Genomic DNA, 23,112 nt, shown 5'->3' with positions numbered 1-23,112 from the left:
CAAGAGTAAATTTCATGATGGCAACTATCCATATAGTTTACATCATGGCAGTTTCTGCTATGGTAGTGAAGTGTTACCATTTTTAACATAACAGTAGCTTCACTGCCACAACATATTCTGTCAATTATCACATCAGATCTCTTATTACAATACTGTCATACATTTACCCTATTGCAATGGTTATGATCTATTTCTGTGTAACATGGTTTATCTCTAGCATTCATAAACTTTAAATGTTACTTCAGAAATGTAATTATTTTAAAATAATTATGTTATCTTTTTGTAAAATAATGTATTTCAAAAATAAGAAAATGGTGAAATAGAAATTATTAGATAATTATTATAGAAATAACTGTTTCAGAAATAAATTGCTTCATTTAAATGAATTATTATTAAGTAGATAATTATTCCCAGAAATAAATGCAGGTAATAATTTTATTGAGATTACTTCATCAAATAATCATTACTCCAGTAATAATTATTTTGTGAAATAAACCTTTAATTATTTGATAAATATATTATTTAGACAGTACTTAGGTCATGTTTATGGACTCAGGAGAAGCGTCCCCCAAGATGTGAAGTGATACCAGCAGCAGTTATCAAATACAGTATTATTATCAGCTAGTCTGGTAACTTGAATTAGGAAATTACTATTTTTTGAATTAATGATCCTAAAAAACTTTGGTTTTCACCTAAATGTTTTATAATACATGTAGATTGATGACAAAATAAAAACATGCATATACCCCATTGTGAAACACAGAGTATTTATAATCATAAAATGATATAACAATTATAATATCCACAGAAAAGGATCTTCTTGATGATACTATAACACTACTAGGTATAATGAATGAAACATTAAAGGTATAATTTTTTAGAAGAAATACCAGGATTTTCTCCAGTTATTCATTCACATGAAATTATCATATTAGATAATCCACATTAAGAATAGTTGAGTTACACCTTACATGACTAATTTCTGCTATTATATCTTTATACATGGATCCATTCTTCCAAATACTAGAGAGGAAAAAAAATAGTTGTGGTAAGAAATTCTAACAGCCATCAGAGACAGCTGTCAGGCTGTAAATATAGGGGAAATTCTATGCTGCTATTGAAAAAGAAAAGGTTGACTTTAAAGCAATAAAGAAAATACGAGATACAAGTCATTTTCATTTGTAAAAAGCCTTTATAGTAGCTGCTGAATGAAAAAGAATGGAGAAGACATGGGCCATGCAGAGGGACTCAATCTACAAGTGGTTAAAAGACATAAGTTCTGGATGTAAAAATATTTATGGACAGATTTAAAAGAAGAATTTTGAAAAACTAATAAAAAATATCCATAGGGAGATATAAAGTTACACAGTTATTAATCATTCAAATAGAGATAAGCAGTTATGCTCTCTTGGGACTAAATTAAAAAAAAAATAGGAACAAAAAAACTTATTTTAATAAAAGAAAAACCAAAGGTAGAAAAAGTAATATCATGCTTAATTTTCATCTATGAAGTAAAAATATACTTTAAAAACATGAAAACACTATTATAACATGAATTTGCCCAAATACAATGTTTTATGACACCTAGGGCCAGTTCTGTACTTTGTATCTGTTTGATATTAGCAGAAGCTTTAATTGATACCTGTGAGAACGCCTCTAACGTGAGATTTGGATCATTACTGTAAGTGAAAGCATTACTTTCAGTGCAAAAGGATTTCTGATGAAGATTGGTCATGATACTGATAAAGGCCTTTATCAATATTTGACCTTAGGGAGGAAAACCTTTTATCCAATGAAAAGATAAAGCAGCTAATTAAGGAATTACTTAAGTGTGGGAGGTAGACAAAAACAGTGGAATGAATAAAACACTGAAGGAGTTTAAGTTAGGAGGTTAAGGAAAACTTTATAAAAAATTGAATAGTAAAATAAAACACAAATAATAAAAAACAAGTCTCTAAATGGTTAATTAACCTCATCATGGTAATAAAATCCCTGAAACAACATCACAATTCCTAATTAAGATATACAAGGTAGGTTCATTACTCTACATAGATTTAAAAGTTAACTAGAGAAAAAACAGAAAAGCAATAACAATATAACAATTAGACAAAGACTTGTTTGTGAATTGAAAATAGAAATATCACTTATATAACTTTCTTACCACTTTGGCTGTGAAACCAATGTGATAATTCCTTTCTATTATATAAATAAATATTTATTTTTTATAGTTCTTCTTGTTTGATAATTTAATTATCCTTCAAATGAGTGAGCACTGGGGATGTTTCAAGAAATATATAGATTTTGAATTATTTGAAAAGGTAATAATCCAAAAGTGAACTTTCCAAGTGAAATTAAGCAAAATAATTTTAAAACATGGGTATAGACTTCAATATGCCGTATCTTTGCTAATGCTAGTCTGATTCAAACAATTATTTTTTTGTTTTTGTAGAGATTTACTTGCCTTCTTGAAAATGTATATTTATGAATGCCCATCCTCAAACAGACACACCAATGGCCGAAAACAGTTTTTGGGACTCTAGGGGGTTCTAAAACCTATAGGTCCATTGAAAAATGCCAATAGAAATTTTGGCTTAAACACAATACTCTTCTCGCCCTGGTGGTAATGAAACAAAAAAAAAATTTATTTAATTTTAAAGAAAAACATTGTGTTTAACTTTTTGTACTCTTTGAGAAAAAATAAGCAGCAAAAAGCTAAGTTGTGGAGGTATTTTTAAAAAAAATTGGGCTATAACTAAAATCTACTTTATTACATATCACATGTACTTAAAGAACAAAAACATACAGATCAGCTATGTTATACCAGACACACTATAATCTTCTAGCGCTAAGCTGATTGAGAACAAAAAAACAATTTATAAAAAGTCAATAATGAATTACGGAAACTTGACAGAAGTGGCATTCAGAATAACAGTTATTATTTTTGAGGCAATGTCAACTGAACCCAAAAGAATGAGGTATAGTGTTTGAAGGTTCACAAATAACCCGGTCCCTATTGGAAGCTGGCACAGAATGACATCACACAAGAGAAACTCCAAAAAATCCTATTAAATATTTTTATTTCTAGTTTTTTTACAAAATAAAGTTTCTTTTTATTTTGTCATTACTTTGAAGTGTAACATCTTTACAAGAAAAAGAACTAACCTTAATTTTTTACAAATTTATAATAAATTATCTATATAGAATCTTGCTTTTCAATAACAATAACTTAAGCTTATTTGTATAAGTTTTTGTCCAAAATTCATACTTGTATAGGAGGATTCATATAATTTTAGCATTTTAATATGGCATATCATTTTTTTTATAACAAGTTCATTTCTTCTGAGGTGGTGAAAGAACCCAATATATGCTTGGTTAGCGTCACTTGAATCCTCATCAGAACTACCAGGTTAAGAATCTTGAATAACAAAATATACCAAATAAAACTTAAAATAAACTAGAAATTTTTTTTTATTTAAAATTATCGGATCTTTAGTAACACTTTCACCAGATCTGGGAATTTCTTAAGTTACCAAACATTTTGTCTTGAATACATTTATCTCAAGTATTCTTCTTCTCGCTACTTCCCTCAACATTAAGAAAATCTCAATGATATAATACCTATTATGTCAATGTTGCCTGCATATTTCCCTAATACATCAGCAGCTTCTCCAGAATCAACTTGATCAAAATGGCTACTAAAGTACACTCTAGTACAGAGGTTTCCAACTTGGGTTTAGAGAGCTTCCTCCAGAGGTTCCGCAAATTGCTATGGAATGGTTCATTTCATGTTAACTCAACACAGTTTTGAATCTTATCATTTCATGTTAACTCAACACAGTTTTTAATCTTATCATTTCATGTTAACTCAACACAGTTTTGAATCTTATCATTTCAAATTTTCTTCAATTTTTCACAGATTTTGGATAGGAATCCTAACCTTTCCTGGTTTTTGCTAAAAAAATTGGTGTTTGACACTATGTTTGTATGATGATCTCAAGGTTCCATCATTTACCTACTAGTATATTCTATGTAAATTTGGGTTCCAAGGCCACAAAAAGTTTAGGAGCCGCTGATCTAGTACCAAAATAATTTCACTCAAAACAGTTTTTCTTGTTTTAGAATTATGCATAATATTCTTTGGGATATTGTTCACATTTAGCTGAGCTGCTGAAAGAAATAACTTTAACAACTTGATTGAATCTCATAGCAAGAGTTTAGTATAAAAAAGGAATACTATTAGTTCTAAAATATGTTCTTCAGTGATTTGAAACATATTCAAATAATTTTATTTAATTTTATTTTTAATCGCTTATGGTACACAGTGGGCTGCCTATAACAATCTAGTGTGTTAAAAGTTAAAAAAAATATGGAAAGTATTTGTCATAAAATGTAATTCTAAAGTGAGGCACAGTTTCAAGAAATTAGAAAAAAATTATGTTAACCGAGTTCAAAGTAAGCTAATAATTAGTTAATGTATACTTCCTCTAAGATTGTGTTAACAGACAGTAAACTGGTTCAATTCCCAGAATAGATAACTAATAAATTTCAAAGGTTTAAATTAAGATTTTTTCAAAAATATAGATTAAGACCCTAAAGGTAAACTTTTTAAGAAAATATTTGAACTAAATACATAAGAAGTACCAGTCGATTTTTAAAAAAATATTTTGCAAGAGAGTACAAAGTAAAATGAAGATTACTAAAATACAAATTAAAAAAGTACTAACTTTCCCAGAACTTCAGAATAAATATATTTCCTGTTAATTTATTTTTTACCTGTCATTTATTTTACATATTTATCAAATTGGATCCCATAATTTTGTATAGTTATCATTTATATAAAATGTTTCTTTCACTTGTGAAATACATGATTAAAAGGAGTGACCTCAGCATTTATTTAAGGGATCAGAAAATAATACATAGAACAAACCAGGAATGCTGTGGTATCTTATATGAATATGTACAAAATAAATTCAACCTTAAGGACCCACCTAAATTGTTAAGAAAATAACTGCTTTAATCCCTACTTTTATTTGTTTAAGCACAACAGGGTTTACTGTAGTCATTACTTTACCAGCCTACTGTAGAAGTATGGCAACTAGTTGAATCAAGAAATTAGAATTATACCTGCTCTCAATTTACCTTCAATTTCTTTTGGCAAAACTAGTGACATTTCACATTTGGTTACCCAAATTTTGTCATCAAAGAATAATTAATTATTCAAATTCGTCTGAGGAAAGTTTAGCTTTGATTCCCAATTTCACAAAAATCAATATATTACATTTTGATAAGCTGCACTAATGAACAATTTTTATTTTATTTTAAATAATTTTTGAATAATATTTTAAAGTCATCTTTTGGGAAACAAATTTTTTGAATTAAAATAATCATTTTATTCCATCTTATCACAAATAGTTGTGAAGTAAGAAAAATAACAATTAATTCATTTATAAAGAATTTTGTCCCCCTAGATTGTATAGACAGCTCACATTAGACAGCCCAGTTTGGTAGTTTCACCAATTCAAAATTATTCTGCAATATTAACTCAAGTTTCACTAATTATATTTTTCTGGAATATGAAAGTATCAATTTTTTTTTATTGATTCTTCCCTTCTCTCTTTTCTCACTTATTGAGATTAAATTCACAAATAGTGTACTTGGAACAGTATAAAATAGGTGGTTATTATTGACAGTGCTATAAGTGAATCTGCGAGACCCATGGTGATATTCATTTTCATTTTGGTCTTCTGTTTATTTATTTATTTTCATTCTAGTCTTACATTTCGGTGTTCTGAACTAATTTATTTTATATTTTTCTAGATTGTATGGTCCATTACCATATAAATACATAAATAATTACATTAATAATTGCATTATGTTGAATGAATGATATATAAAAAGTGGACATATAATTGTTGAGCACTTGAGTAAAAAAACAAAGGGAGTTGGTTCATATAAACTTAATTAAAAATAAATCTTACGAGACCAATTAAGAAACCAGAAGCAATAGATGCTTAAAGTGTAACCTTACTTAGAAGAATTCTCTATAAATCTTATGATTTTTACAACCAGCAACAAACATTTTTTTTTAAAGCCATTGATTGAGAATTTGTATTGATTGAGCTTGCGTAGTTCCTATAGACATCCAGGATTCCATTGCATTGATATCACATTAGACTATACCACAAGCTATTGAAAGAATGAGGAGTCAATAAATTTGAAGTAGTTGTTTTTCTGTCTTGCCCGTCAAGATTCTGACTACCAAATAAGAATCAAACTCAATAAATCTTATTTGATGGTTATGGGTGAAAGGTTTGAAGATTTTTAAAAACTCATTGTAAATAAAATTATATAAAAGAGAAGTTAAAAGTTTAATTGACATTATGTCAGGTTTATTTATGTACTTTCATTTATAATATAGCACTAAATTTCAATGAGAGTTGATGAAAAAATCAAAAAAAAATCTCCAAAGCTTTCATCTATAAGCTGGAGCTAGTTGAAAGGAATCTGGTTAACCATATATAAACAAAATTTATAAAAAATAAATGGAAATAGTGAATTATTTTATCTATACTATACATTTAACAACACTGTTAGAGAACTAAATAATAATTTTATTGTATAAAATGTTAATTGTATTGTATGGCAACTATCATCATTATAATAATAATAATTATGTATTGATTATAACAATATGTACAATATACAAAATATAATTTTATACAATTGTATAATATTACTCATATTGAACTCATCTTTTATCAAAATGGGGAGAAAGAAAAACAATAACAAATTTCATTTCTTATTTTATCTCTGAAACAATTTAGTAATATTGTAGTTGATAGATTAATATACTAATTTATTTACTGAGGAAGTATTTTTGATTGATAAAAAAAAATGTTATTAGCATTTAAAATATATCGAACATATTTAAATAATAGATTTTTTAATATATTTCTCAGCAGTTATAAATTTAGTTTATTGGAATTAAATTTGCATGAGGGTAGAAACATTTCAACTGTGGCCAAAAAGTAATTGTATTTCCACCAAAAACATCCTATTTTTTAATGTTTTGGCACCAATACAAGTTAAAATTTATCAATTTAAATAATTAATTGTATATATTTTAAAGTATTTTTAGTAAGTTACTTTGTATTCGAACTACTTTATATAATTTTGAATATTGTAGATACATGCTCTACTAGGTAGACACAACAAATATCAAACAGTTTCCTGGATAGCTTAATATTTAAAAATGGAATGGGCAGAAACATTTTTCAGTTAATAAAATTAACAAATTATTGATTAATGTTGACCCATTATATAAAACATTTGATTTAAGTAAAAATACCTTTTTTTTCTTTTCTTTCTTTTTTTTTTTTTTTTTTTTTTTAAGAAATATCTTTCATATAAAACCTGGTAATACAATAAGAATCGAGTAACAACATGTGTCATTATAACTCATTTCAATGAGATAATTCTTATATCATAAGTAAAAGATTATGCTTCAAAGTAAGAGTATACTTATTGCTTTAATTTGTAAAGAAAAATTAATAAAATTTAATTCTTACCTTCAAACCCTTAGCTCTATTGATTGCACGAAGAGGCCTTAAAACCCTGAGAACTCTTAGGATTTTCACTACTGATATTGCACCTGAACTGTACAAATAAACTTACAGTAATATAATTAATAATTCTTAATCAACAGATCATATTGCTTTTATTATATTTCAATATTGAACAACATAACATAAAAACAATTAATTTTCAACCACTTAATTTCCCTATTTATTTGTTTTTATTGACATATTAAAAAAGGTCATATATTTGAGTACATATTCTTCTTTAAATTGATTAAGCTAGCAAGAATATTACAGTTATTTACTTTTTATGTTACTGATTTCTATAACTTTCTTGTTTTTAATTAGTATCAATGAATTTGTGTAATCTAACAAAAGTTCTTTTAAACTGATTCATTAAGTTGTTCAAAACAGAATTATATACTCTAAAAAAAAAAAAAAAAAAATGAGTGATTCTCAAAACAATGTTAAATATAGTGATACAAGTTTTCAAATAAAGTGTGTCTCATCGAAAATGTTTTGTTCTTCTCATCTTCGTTTATTATATCCATTAAAAAAAAAATTCATTTCCTTCAATCAAATTTCAAATATGTGGTCTCAAAACCATCAATTATTCCCTGTAACAAATTAGTTTTGGTTAAAATTTCTCCTCGGAGAACTGGAGATTAAAGGTCATAGTATGCTGCTTTCAGAAATTAATTCATCATTATTTTAAATGCAGTTAGTAAATAAATGAATCATTTGAAAAATTTTTATTGGATTTTGTCATTACCGTGCTATCACTATTTACCCTTCAAGGTAAAACATAATTTTTCAGGTGAGTTATTTATGATTCTCTTCAGCACGCAATAGTTCTTTTGAAATATTATTCTTTTTTTATTATTTCAAAGTTTTGCTTCCAATTAGACTTAATTTAAAGTGTGCTAATGTTTTTTAATATCTGTCTGTCCAACTACGGTAAGCAAGCTCTTAAACTATGAATTCATAATACCACCACCACTATATCATTATTTAACTGCTGACCTTAGATGGGATGCCGAATATTTCCAAAAGCAGGCGAGTGTGACCGATATATATATATATATATGTGTGTGTGTATTAGAAATTGGACAAGGATTGAATTAATATATCAACATTCTAAACTGAGAGTTATCTAAAATTATAAATAAATATGGAATGATATCTGATTTCTTAAAGAAATTATCAATACAATGATCTATTATTCCCTTGTAAGAGGATTGATCTTCAAATTCAAGCTTTGAGTAATATAATTTTTAATTCTTAGTAGCTTTAGGTTACTCCTTATTAAAAATATTTTTATTTGAAAGTAATTTTTCCTCTCTTATTTTTAAGCAAAAATTAAATTAAAGCTATTTTTTTCTAATTAAATTTTTCCATAATCTTTTTTGTCATAAAATTAATCCATTAATTTTAATGAAAAATTGATTTAAAAATAATTAGTAGGTAAATACTTAATAATTTATTTTTTAAAAGTTCATAATTAAAATTATAAGCAATTTGTTTTTTAAATTTAATTCTTTAGATAATAGTTTTTAACCCTTTACTTCTCATGTACTAAAACTGAAGCTACAATCAAATTTTTCTCCTTCAGAGAAGGTTATTATTTTGAGATAAATTTAATTTTTAACTTAGGCTTTTATATACAGGTATTCAATTCCATGCCACTATATTTAACAGCATAGTCCAGTACTAGGGTCGATTTTGACATTATTCCCCGATCAGAACGAAGTCTGAGAGAGTCATTCCTTGCTCTGGAGGGTACTGCAAGAAAACTGGATTTGTAGCTAATGAGAACTAGACAAAGTAATTGAGAGCTGAAGGATGTGGACCAGGAACTGGAACATTTGATGTAGGTTCATTCAAGTTCGAGAGTGTGAGCTGTTTCATATACCTGGGAACTGAAGTGAACTACCAAAACAATACCCCTCAGGAGATTAGCAGAAGGATCACTGCTGCTAGCTGATGCTGCTTTGGCCTAGCAAGACATTTCAAAAGCTGGTTGTTCTCTAATAGGACCAAGGTCTATAAATCACTCGTACATCCCGTTGTCAAATACAGATCCAAGGCTTGGGCCTTCACTAAAGCTGATGAAGCAAGGTCCTTGGTCTTCGAGAGGTCCATTCTGAGAAAACTATTTGGACTTGTAAGAGAGAGCAATGTATGGAGAAGAAGGAAGAATGCGGAGCTATAGGTTTTGTACGGGGACAATGATGTTGCCAGGTTTATAAGACCGGGTAGACTACAATGGCCAGGGCATGTGGCAAGAATGCGTGGCAATGACATACCAAATAAGATCCTATCCGAGCAATTTGATGGAAAGAGAAGAGGTGGTTGGATGGTTGAAACTGGAGAGTTGCAGCAGAAGACAGGATGGCCTGGTGAAAGCTACTAGAGGAGGCCCAGGGTCAGTAACGGGCTGTCATGCCCATTATGATGATGATGAAGTTTATATATATAAAAAAATTTGTTTACCAGGTTTTCATTACCTGTTTTTCTTATGACAGCAAACGAATCAATTGCAGGTTTAATTGGGTTGAGAACATTATTTATAAGTTCTAATATATCTTTGTAGTTAGTTTGATTTACTAATTCACTCAATGATGAATTTTGAGAATCATACATAAATATTTCATGCAATTAACTAAATTTTAATCATTGATCAGGCTTACCTAAAAAACATAGAAACGAGTGAAACACAGACCACTAACAGATCCAATAAATTGAAAGCAGAGCGGCAGAATGCCCCATCATGTAGCACAAATCCATAAGATATCATCTTAAGACAAATTTCAATTGTGAAAACTGTGGTGAAAAATTGGTCGAAATAGCCTAGAACCTAGAAAAGAAAACTTGTTGATTTTTTTTTAAAAGCTTTAAAATAGTATTAGGTATATACACTAAATAGATATAGCACATCCATCATATTTAACTGATTTTTCCAGCATGATTACCATTTTTCAAAGTACTTGAAGCATTTTTAAAAGAGCTAAATATTTCAAAATGATAATTACAATGTAAAACTTTTATTTCTGTATTTTATCTTATCCATATATCACTGATTTGATTTTGATAACACTTTCCTAGCCATAATCTATCACTACAAATGAAATACTCCCTTTTGAATCCATTTATATCCACATAGAATCTAATATTGTCAATTATAAAAATGGCAAACAGTAATTATTTCTAGCATATAACCACAATTTTACTAAGAATCATTCATATATTATCAAAAATATAAATAGCTATTCCAAATTAGCATGAAAAATACAATTCAAGATTTTCTTTTAAGTCTGTGCCATGCTGTAGAGGTTGTTATAAGTTCTTTCCTTAAATAAGTTAAGTATTGGTATATTAAAAATTGACTAATAACCAACGGACTTAAAAGAAAGGATTATTCTTTATAGAAAATTAAAATTTGTTTTACATATTTTTGTCAAAATTAACAGGTATAGTTTTTATTATAAAAAAAAGCTTTCTGATATTAGTTGTTAATTTATTATGCCTCCATAACAGGAAGTTTATTCAAAAAGGTCAAAAAAGTGTTTTAAAAAATCCAGTAATTATTACGTCCATTTGTCATTAATAATTGCTAATCCATCAAGATTTATTTCACTTATTAAATTGAAGGGTGAAACATGCAACAATTTTAAAGTTATGGCACCAACATTAAATACAAATAAATTATTGTACAGTTCAAATTGATTTGGAATATTTATTCTAGTTATATACTACTTATACTTTTGTAAGTAAAATTATTTCTTTCTTTTCAGTGTTTATTTTGTACTGTTTTGAAGTTGATTTTATTTTTATTTAACTTTTTTTTCAAGTTTTTATTTATCTCTTTTTTATTGGTTCTCTATAAAAAAAGTTTGATCCACCTCTGCTGATGCAAAGTCAGGATGAAAAGGGATAATGAGGAACTTTAAAAGATAATCACGTGTCAGAAGAAAAAGAAATGTAAATAAAAAAGCAATAGGCAGTGAAGCTGGCCTAGACTCTTTGTCACTTATGCTGCAAAGTGCTCACACAACTCAGTTTCTAAAGGGCTGAAGAGTAATTATTCATGATAATGTGTGTTAACTTCTGCTCTCTCTTTCTAAGTTGAATTTAAGTTGGTATATGATAGCATTGACAGAGAGGAATGGTACAGGGTTTTGAAAGAATTTAAAGTCCCAGGAAATCTCAAGCGACTTGTAAAGATAATTCAATATGTTTTCTACAACTTATCAAAGCTTTTTAAAAGCAGGTTTGTTTCTCTCCTCACCAAAAACTAACCTATATAAGACCCTGGTACATGTGGTACTTAACCAATGGGTCAGAAGCATGGATAACAAAAAGTCTGAGAGATAGTGACTCCTGATATTTGAAAAGCTATAAGAGAGAGGGGAGTATAGAAAAACAGAAGAAACCAGCAACTATACAAGCTATACAAAAATGTTAGAGGAGCTTCATTGAATAGGAAGAGTGAGGAGGGAGACCTAAGGACAAGGTGGCTTGATGACACAGTATATCAGGCTGTATATCAAGACAGAACATCTTGCAGAGGCTGCTAGAGGTGGCCTAGACTCACTAAATGGGTTGTTGGCCCATTATGTTTATGTTATGTGTGTTTTATTTTTTACTAACCACAACTATCACCTAATATAATAATATCATTTAAAAATTGCTTTTTATTTATAATTACAATTACCTTATTTCTAGGTGAGGCAGCTTCAATTGGATCTTCAGCTGCTAATAATGCAGATGATACCATGATGCATACAAGAATGACATTTGAAAAATGAGGGTGATTACAAAACCAATGACAAAAAACTCGAAACCTGAAAAAAATAACAATAATATATTTTATTTTATTCCATTATATTACATCTTTTTTAAAATACCTTGTTAGATACAAAAGTAGAATTAGTGAAGTACATAATATTTATTCAGTGCATAGTTAAAATTAATAATCAATGTTGCATCAAAGCATTTTCTAATCATGTTTCAACACTATTCTATAATAGATTAATGAATTTTAAATAAAATAAAACGGAGAAATCAATGATATTTATTGGATCTAATAATCTTGCTTCTTAATAAATGTGTTTTCAGAGGAATAGAATGATTGGAATAAGTTGAATGATTTATTCAAAAATTATTTTAATTTTCAATGTATAGTATACTGAGAGAAAAGAAAAAAACTTATTTAAAGGAAAAATAATGGAATTAAAAAACAAACAATTGATTAATAAGTCTTAATCATAAATGGTTTCGTGTTTAAATACACATTATGAATGATATGCTATATTTATGAGAGGGAAAGGTATCTGTTCTAAAATAGACAGTTAAAGAACTTTCATGATAATAAATGATAAATATTTAATCAAAATGGGTAACACTAAAAATAGTATTACCCTCGACCGCCAATAGCACCAGCTTATCCTTGATTAATAAGCTGCAGTAAACTATTAATAAATAAAGAAACTTGAATGTTGAATGCAAAAAAAGGTTAATACAAGATTAAGTATAATTTGATCAGAATTTATAATTATTCTCTATTAGTTAATGCTGGTAGCACATCATCATTTTTCATAACATAAGAAAATGAAGTTAGGAAGAGGAAGGAAAAGTAAATGATAAAAGGAAACAAACAAATTATGATGTAAAAATTGTGCACACAACTATTTTGATATTATTTTTTTTTTAGTAATAAGTAAGTGGAAAGTTTGCAGAGTAACATTCAAACATAGTAACTTTAATTGTGGGATGGGTAAAAATTCAAATTACAAGACCATTAAATAATAAATTATTAGTTAAAATTTAATTAAGTGGATGTATCAATAAATCAAATTATTTGTTAGTTATAGGACTGAAAAGTAGGTCAAAGAGAAATGTATCCAATTATATGGGCCATTCACCAAATTTTGTAGCTATTTACCACTAATTTTTTTTTTTAAATAAAAATAAATTGATTTGAATTTTTATTGCCTTCAGGTGATGTTTCTTGATAATATTCTGAAGCAAGCACAAACTTAATATCATAGTTTTCATGATATCAATTTCTAAAAAAAGGCTTATTCTAGGGAGTAATAGATATAACTAATGAGTGATGAAATGAAATAGAGCACTTATTATATTAATTCTAATAGAAAATATTTATTTAGTAGTCTTTTTAAGTTTTTAAACATAAACGATTTTCACATACAACATAGTTTGGGGCTCTAAAAAAAAAACTTGACCTGCTTTAAAGTACTAAAAGCATTATCACTTTTTCAGTATTATCACATCTATTATGACAATAGAACCCAACATAGGACATAATATCCAATGCCATAAACAAATATTATATTGAACATCTTATATAAACAAACATCATGTTTAATCAGGATTTAAAGCAGTGGTTTCTAACTCATAGAAGTTGTTGGCCTAATAAGGCAGAAATTGAACCATATGCGGCCCACCCCTACTCCTGACTTGGAACAAAGGAAGTGTCTCCTCTGGAAAATATTTGATAATTAAGTTAAAAAAGCATCCTAAGGCACTTTAATAATATATTTACCAGTTAAAACCTTCCAGCCAACACTAAAACATCAGATAAAGTAACAATAACTCATCATAAAATATGATCTACCGGTTAGGAACAACTGATCTAAAGGAACTAACAGACAGTGTCAGTATTATTTTGTTACATAGGTGAACTGACTTAATAACAAAAAAAATAAATGAAAACTGTCAAACTGACAAGTTAAGAGTTGTTACATCAACTGCTCTTTCACTTCGATTTGGGTAGAGAAAGAAAATAATATTCTTGCTTTTTCATGAAATATTTGGAGCATGAAATGTCTTGTTTATTAATTTCACAAACATCAGCATCCTGAACTGCCAATTGAGAATCACACTTGTCAAAGCTAATTGGTCCTACTAGTGAACATTGAAAGAGAATTGAATACTAGTTTTTCCATTGAACCATCCTGATCACTTCCTATCATCCTGAGAATTTCCATTGAGGTTAAGGAGTGACAAATCAACCATTTTTTATCTTTACGTCCAAGGGAAGCTTTACTAAAAAAAAAGATAATATGCGTAAATGTGTTCTGAAATACTATGAAACATTGTAATATACATATATATATGTAAAGTCTTATCAGTATTGATTTTTTTTTAGCCTTAGAGAGAGACCATCAATAAAAATACTCACATGTTTTTCACAATTGTAACGGTGATTAGTTTAATCCATCTGAAATCCAAATTATATTTCATACCAATACTTGAGAGAATGCTGAAAAGATCACCATTTTTTTTTTTTAAGTTTACTGCAAGAGAACCAATACCATTGACTTGTTAAGTCTCAGATTCAGTTTTGCGATAAGTCTAGAGAGTGCAAGCATTATATATATTTATAAATGGATAACAATCAATGATTGTAACCTCAAATTGAGAAGAAAATGTTGGCCCCAAGGAGTTCAATAACAGAAAAATAAAATCATTCACATTCAGGTCAATCATTGTTAAAAAGCTCCGTAACTAAAATAGCAACAAAATTGGAAAATGACCCGTATAACAAGATTTAAAATTAGAGATGAAGTGATTAACAGTATCTTTTAAAAAATAATTGTTATAGTAAACTATAACAATCATGGAGACCTTTGTTCCTCTTATCTTATTCACTACTTTTGTAAACATAGTTACATGTGTGTTATAATATACAGTCATCTAGGTAGGAAACATGCAACTAATTTATTAATTATACAATAATTATAAATTATATTCAAAACAAATAAACATTAATATTTTAAATAGAAAACATGCAACAAAAGTATTTTAACAACTATTTTATTTTTTTATAGCTAAAGTGATGTTTAGATCATATTCATCTAACAATACAAAATGATGAAAAGACAATCAGTTTTGTAAGTGAAAAGTAAAAAATGTTTTTTTGACCTCCTGACCTCAATATTTCTTCAAGATTAAACTAGGTTCCGAAAGTTGGGTATACTGCTGGAAAGCAGATGAAATGAAGTAACTTTTAAAAAATATTCAGTGACAGTATTAGAATTTGATTTTTTAGGTGTAAAAACATGATTTTTTAATAACAACCCATTAAAAAGTCATATTTTGATAACGGATTGAGACAGGAAGGTGGGGTTGATATTACTGAACTACATTTTTGGTAAACTAACTCCCTTAATGATGGATATTTTCTCCTAAATTTATTTATTTATTTATTATTTATTGCATATATATAAGAATATATATATGCAATAAATTAGATAGATTAAAAAATTATTAGAATAAAAGAAAATAATTTATTAATAGTTAAATGAATTTACTTATTACATATTTTAAACAATTGTTCAAAACGTAACACCACCTTCATATTCCATGATTTAAATAAATAGAAAATCCAGGGATGAAATGAACAGGTTCCTCCCATTGTTCAGGTACCCCGCATTACCCCAGAGAACCTTCCCAGAAGAGAAGGATCTTCCAACAACAAAGGCACACCATATAACTGATATAACAGAGCATACATTTTCTATTGCAGTCCTAGGGCCATGAGTTAGTAGTTCATTATCTTACCCACTGAGCTACTCCACTCATCAAAACATAAAATTGGAAGAAAATCTTAAATAATTATTTCTTGAAATAAAAAGATCATCTTTATATTCAAAATAAGATAGTTATTTAAAAATTATTGTTTTAACCAATATCATCTTGTTTAAATTTACTGCTCATGTTTTAAGAAAATAACTCAATATTCCATGAAATAGTTTTGTCCAAAAATTTGGCCCTGCACAGATGTAAGTGGATTCTATTGTATTAGATTTAAACATATTTCTATATCATGCTTTACATATGAAATAATGATGTACTGAGAAATTTTTATTAAAATATTTTTCAATGAATTTTGTTCAAGTTAACTTTGATATCTCTGATAATTGAGCTTAGTAACATGCTAGCATTGAGTGAAAAAAGAAGAGCAACAAGCATTTTAATAGCTTTTGTAAATCTCTACTTTCATAAATAAGTATATGCTATCTAATATTTTGTCAGAATTGGGTAGAAATCTAATGTTTACAATAAAGAATACCAGTAAATTATTTTTCTACCTGAATAATTTTTATTACCTTTCAGATATCTTTATTCAAAAACAGAGGGAGCTTTTCATTTGAACTCAGTTTTTTCATTATGAGGTTCCTATAAATTCAATAATTAACAATACAGATTACCTTAACAGGGATTTACCAGTGTTATTGATTTTTCAGATTGTCTTAGGTGTAAAGTAAAACTGCTTTTATTTTTTTTAATTTTTTTTTTTTAACCAATAGGAAAAGATAATGAAACAAAAAGAAAGATATAAAGATGGAGTAAGATTCAAAACCTTTTTTTTTAGTATATATTTTATTACCGTCATTATTGGGGATCATCAATCACATTGAAATCTTCAATTTATTTTTTTTTAGTTTTAAACCTCTGTTTGACAGTTTCAATAAAATCAGTTAATGAGAGGCAAACATATAATCTAACAATTAATATTTTTTAATTAATACTTTATTTAAAACTGAAAATATTGATATCAGAACTAATTTCAGAAAAAAATGTTTATTTAAGATTCGGAAGAACAAAAAAAGTATAGCAGTATATAAACACTGGCTTCTCTCAAGAACTTTGGAAGCTAAGCACTTGTAAAGACTCCTTATCAAAATAAATTGTTAAATTAACAGTAGGAGTTTGGCAATTTGTCTCATCACCTGTTTGTGCTAGAAAATAGAAAGAAGGAAGATGCATCAGGAATCGGCTGTTGCTTGGTAGCAATATTGAATTCTGATAGTCTTCTGGGCCTTGCTCTGATACCTTCTTCTTCATAATCTAACATGCAAAAATAATAAAATAGATAAAATAAAAACTACACATCAATAAAACCTCTACGTAAATATTACATTACGTCAATTTAATACACATTGATAAAAAAACAATTTACCATGCAGAACATAACTGTCTACATTACTTTTAATAGCTTTTAAATAATCTTAAATTTTGAGGAAGCAATCATACATTGTATAAGTATGTATTTTTCTACATACTAGTTATTCATACAGCATAGTTAGAAAATAGTAAAACAAAGCATCACTATAGAGTGGACTAACTTCATAAATTCATCCACATTTGACAAAAGGGCTTTCAAACGCACCTGTTATTCTTTGATAATAAAAAGAATGCAGATTCAGGAGGGAGAGGCTTTTGTCGAATATTTTCAGTTGAATTCGAGATCCCTTGAGTTACAGTTGGCTGATGACAAGTTCCAGCTTAGGAATTAATATTAACTTATCAAAAAGGAAAAAAAAATCTTATGCTCAAAAATTAATACTAGAACTAAGGGTCTCTAATTAGAATATTTATCATTGAGGAATCTTAATTTCTTAGGATGTGGATTATTAATAGATTTATGTTAAGAACAAAGGTAATGGCTTAAATAGTACTAAACATATACAAAAATGAAATGTAAAAAAAAAAAGATGATAGTATTGCATAGTTACTGTATACAATACCTAAGAGCGAAAAAAAATAATCTTCCAATATTTTTTAAATAATTTAAATGAAGCACAACAAGGATTCAAGGTAAAAAAGTAATGTGAAACATTTGATTCATTTATCCATCAAAGGCAGCTGTAAGTTGGATCAGAATCCTTGGAGGACCTGTCTATTTACTTTTAAAAGGAAAATATATTGATAAATGTTGATTCAGGAATATTACATATAATAAATGTTTCATACATAAATTAGATTTTTATAATTGTAAATTGAATATTAAAAAAAAAAATCATAAATCCATAACTATATATAAACATGATTTATCTAATAAATTTTTATTTATAAATAATTGATGAATGAAAATAATAATCACTGAAATAAATATTGGAATTGATGGAAATATATATTTACTTTCAGAATAACAACTCTTTGTCTCAATAGCAGGGACAATCCTTTGAAAGATGGTTCATATTTATGTGACACATTATACAGATTTAAAAAGGGCCTATAAGTTTTGTTTTCTTCTATATTAATGAAAACAGTTAAAAAATGTAGTATTGAAAGATTATTAGTGACTGTATGTAATTAATTGTAGGAAGATGGTTAATAGATTTTTTCTGCTATTTTGTGTACCTTTTTTGACCGCCACCTGGACCATCTTCCTAATTAAAAATATAATTTTATGAATATTAAAACTACATTAAGGAGCAACACACACTATAGAAAAATACATACAAAATTTAAAAGAAGGGTTGTAACATTTATTTTTATTTACATTAGTATGAGATAATAACTATTTCAAAAAAAAATATTTCAAAAGTGTAAAAGAAAAAAAGTTTTTTAGTAACTAATAAGAAAATTCAAGCTTCTAAAACTTTCAACTTTTCAATTATCTATAGAGATTGCTTATAGTGTATTTTGAGTTAGAATGAAGACTAGGAAATCATCTTTTTTATTTAAATCTTAATCTCCATGAATAGATATTTAAGTTAGATAAATAATTAATAACATCTTTCTAATGATGACCTGTTAGCTAATGCTTGAAAAAAACGTTTTCGTGTATCTTATAGTAACTTTTTTGATATAATTAAAAATATATATTTTGGTTTATATATGTTGGTTGGCTGGACTTCTCAATAAACATATAGGGAGCCCCTATTTTACATTGTTTCAAAGTTATGCCGTGAACTAATTTTCACATCAAAGTGAATTTAAAATTATGTTTCTTGCAAAAAATTGAATTTTCCCATTAAATTAAGCCAATAAAAATGCTATTTAAATGAAAAATAAAACTATTAACTTTTTTTAAAATTAATAATTCATATGTCACAATTAATCAAATAACTGTCACAATATTTAAGTTGAAAAATAAATACATATAGATGTATATTATTATATTATTTAAAGCCTTCATATCTTTAATTTTCATTCCATAAAAAATGAGCAAAAAAAGGAAATTCAAGAACATTTAATTTGTTATTTTATGCTTTATAAGAAGTATAGTTCATATTAAAACAAAAAAAGTGCACATTATAAAAAAACTTTATAGTCAAAAAATATGGGTTTGTGGATCCATATACAATTTTTGTCAAGCAGGAATTGATTCAGGTTAAAAATTGATTCAGTCGCTTTCCAAGGAATGGGACCTGATACAAGTACAAGAACTGTTTGTAAAAGATCTCAATCTTCATACTCTGGCAAGAATAAGTTTGTACGATAAACCATCTTTCCAGCCCTATTTGGAATATATGATTAAATCTAGTAAATAACAACTTTATAATAACAAATATTTATACCACAAAAAATAAAAATCAATGGGATAAAAAATGATATACTATGTTCAAAGAGTTTTGACCTTACCACAGTCACAAGAATAAAAGAAGATTTTTTTTGAGAGATACGGAGGTAAATTTTGGTCTACTCAGTAAAGATGAATTATAAATAATGGTATGACAGGGGATGCAGTATATAATCCCTGTTTATACACTGCCCCTTCAATTTATTCAAATTAATATAGGTCATTCAAAATTAATATATCTGATAAATCAACCTATCACTTCCTATGTTAATCCCATTTTTATTGGTGAGAACAAAAATCAACTGTATCTTTCAACAAGTATTCTCCATCCCTTCCTCTTACTCTATTGCCATAAAACTTTCCAAACATGATCTGTATTTAAATCAGTCCTAGCCACAATTATCAATCATGAAAAAAGAATCCTGAGTCCATTTATATCATCTTGGATTTAATCCCATCAATCATTAAATAGGTAAACAATTCATAATATTTTACATTTTAATTTAAAAGATAAAATGTGTTTGTGTAAGTATACTTTTGTAAGTACTAACCTATTCCATTGGAAGGATAAACTATTTTAATTGGCAAATAAATATCTCAAATATGATCTCATCAATACAAATTTTTCATCAAAATAAAAAAATTAAATAAAAAATAAATCTAGATCAAAAAGGTTTTGAACTGAATTGGAACCAATTCCACGGTCCCTTCAACACATTTTTAAAGTTCATACTGTTTCAGAAAAATATGAATGCAGAGAATTCAAAGGAATCTATGTAGTCAATATTAAATATAATAGATAATTAAAACCAATTATTTAAACACGAATAGAATGAGTAAAGATATCACATCAAAATCAAGTAGGCTAGGATATTATAAATATATACAGAACTATTTTAACAATCCGACAAATAGGGAACTGACAAGTACTGGGTTATCAAATATTCCATTACTATTGATGATTACATTTAAATAATGTAACAATGTAAAATTATTAATAATGAAATAATGCAAAGCTAAATTAGTTTTATTAATATTTCTTGTTTAGTAAAACATAATAACCATTAATAAGAATTGTCGAATGGTAATAGACAACCTTATTGAGATAGCAAAACAACCCGTTCCCTCCGCTACACCCAATATGATCAGTGTAAAAAAAAAATTATAAAACTTGTTACAAGCTTAAGTAATTCAGTATTTAAAAGTGTTAATGGTTTTAATTGAATATTAATTGTTTTAGGAATCAGGAGTGAACTAAAAGAAAATATGCAAATCTCTTTAGATTATTTAATTAGCTATTTCATAGAATAAATATTTATATACTTATAAAACATCTTTCCAATCTAAAAAAATACAGAAAATTTTTTAAATGGTTTGATTAAAAGTGATTTACTCAATTGATAAAGTTTAAAAATATACCATCCCACTGATGTATGGTAGATAAGAACAATGATCATTTACATAGTTAATATAAAGCCTCAGTTGATTGAACTACCAAGTAAAGAGAAATTTAATAAATAAGTCAAAGAAATAGCCATAGGAAAAATCTTATAAAGCAATGGGAATTAACAAGATTCCTAATGAACTAATCAAAGCATGAGGTAAAGCTGGAGTTTCTAAAATACATTTGTTTGCAAATAATATCTGGGAAATTGAAAAAAATATCTAAGGAATGGAGGGAATTTCTACTTACTCCAATTAACAAAAAGGGATCAAGGACAAATTGTAGTAAACATTGAGTAATCTTACTCCTTCCAGTATGTTATAAAATATTTATGTAAATCTTAACTAGTCGAATCATGGAGTATACTTAGAAATTTATCGGGGACTACCAATACGGTTTTAGGTAAAATTGTCCAAATGTTTTCATATAATATTATAGAAAAGGTTAGAATACAATGGTGTAGTTCATCAGTTTTATATAGATTCCAAAAAGGCTTACCATTCTGAAAAGCTGTTTAATAAACAGGGAATACCAAAGGAGTTAATGGATGTGCATGACCAAAACATTTCGGATTGATAATTATTGTTTTCTGAAAAGTTTGAGGTTCGTTCTGGTTTGAAACAACGTGATTATATTTCACCTGTCTTATTTAATTAAACATTGGAACATTTTATTAGAAAGGTGATGCATACAAAAAAGATTTTAACTCAGGAGGATAAAATATCTGTGCTTGTGTATGCTGATGATTTGGTACTGTGGGTAAGATGAGGAAACTAAAAAACTACTTTAATAAAAGGTAGTAAGAAAATAGGTCTTAAAATAAATATGAATAAAACGAAATATATGGTTAGTAGATGAAACATCAACAATTTTGGTAATTTAGGTATTGGAGGAACATGCAGAGAAGTTTAAGTATTTAGGGTTTACAGTAACTAGAAAAAAACGAAATTGATACAAAAATAATGCTTGTTATTTTTGAATTTTCAAATTGCTTAGCCCACACCTTCTGTCCAGAAACTTAAAAATTAGAATTTACAAAACAATTATTCTTCCTACTGTTCCATATGGATGTGAAACATAACTGAAGAAGGATGAATTAACTTAAGAATTTAGGATCGACAATGCCGATTTGTGTGAACTATATTTAGTAAATATGATTCAGGTGAACAGATCCCTAAAGTGTTATTAAATACAGAACTAGTGGGTAATCACCAAGTGTCACCAGAAGATGCTTGAAGACAGCTATAGGTGGTATCGGCACCAAACCTTCAGGTTCCCTAAGCCTTTATTATTATTATATAAAAACTATTGTAAATGAAAAAAGTAGAATTTCATTTACTAAGACAAATATTTTTCTTTATTTTTATTGAAATGAGATTTAAATAAAAAATTGGAAAAATTAACAATAGCAATAGTTTTTTATAAGATTGATCATTTCTGTTAATGGCATACTTACCAAATTAAAACCATAACCAATCTTAAATATTTAACAGTATTTATAACTTAAGCATACTCAGTTGCCTATATTTTAAGTCTAGTTTTTACTTAAAACTACTTAAAAGAAAACCCAAAAGTCACAAATGAAGAAAATGATTCTACAATCTCTTACCCTGCTGATCATTTCCTTCATCATAATCCTCGCTATCATCTAGTCTCACTTTTGTTCCTGATCCATCATCTCTCATTGATCTAAAAAAAAAAATTTTTTTTTTATTATTTACCAGAACATACATACATTATAGGTTTGGATATTA

General features: G+C 27.4%; 1 protein-coding gene across 1 annotated transcript in view; it reads right to left on the bottom strand.

Annotated features, from left to right (window-relative positions):
* Ca-alpha1D (Ca[2+]-channel protein alpha[[1]] subunit D) overlaps positions 1 to 23,112 on the bottom strand; it is a gene marked incomplete in the record, with an annotated part of 380,374 nt that overhangs the window by 60,185 nt on the left and 297,077 nt on the right. The window contains 5 exon segments of the mRNA XM_067047658.1: positions 7,569 to 7,656; positions 10,268 to 10,434; positions 12,292 to 12,421; positions 17,336 to 17,453; positions 22,968 to 23,047. Coding sequence (XP_066903759.1) covers positions 7,569 to 7,656; positions 10,268 to 10,434; positions 12,292 to 12,421; positions 17,336 to 17,453; positions 22,968 to 23,047 — 583 coding nt within the window.

Source organism: Halyomorpha halys, unplaced genomic scaffold (assembly GCF_000696795.3).
Source record: "Halyomorpha halys isolate HHAL.00 unplaced genomic scaffold, Hhal_1.1 Scaffold262.1, whole genome shotgun sequence".
Classification (NCBI taxonomy): Eukaryota; Metazoa; Arthropoda; class Insecta; order Hemiptera; family Pentatomidae; genus Halyomorpha; species Halyomorpha halys.
The sequence above is the reverse complement of the archived record's forward strand: the minus strand, read 5'-3'. Positions and strand labels throughout refer to the sequence as shown.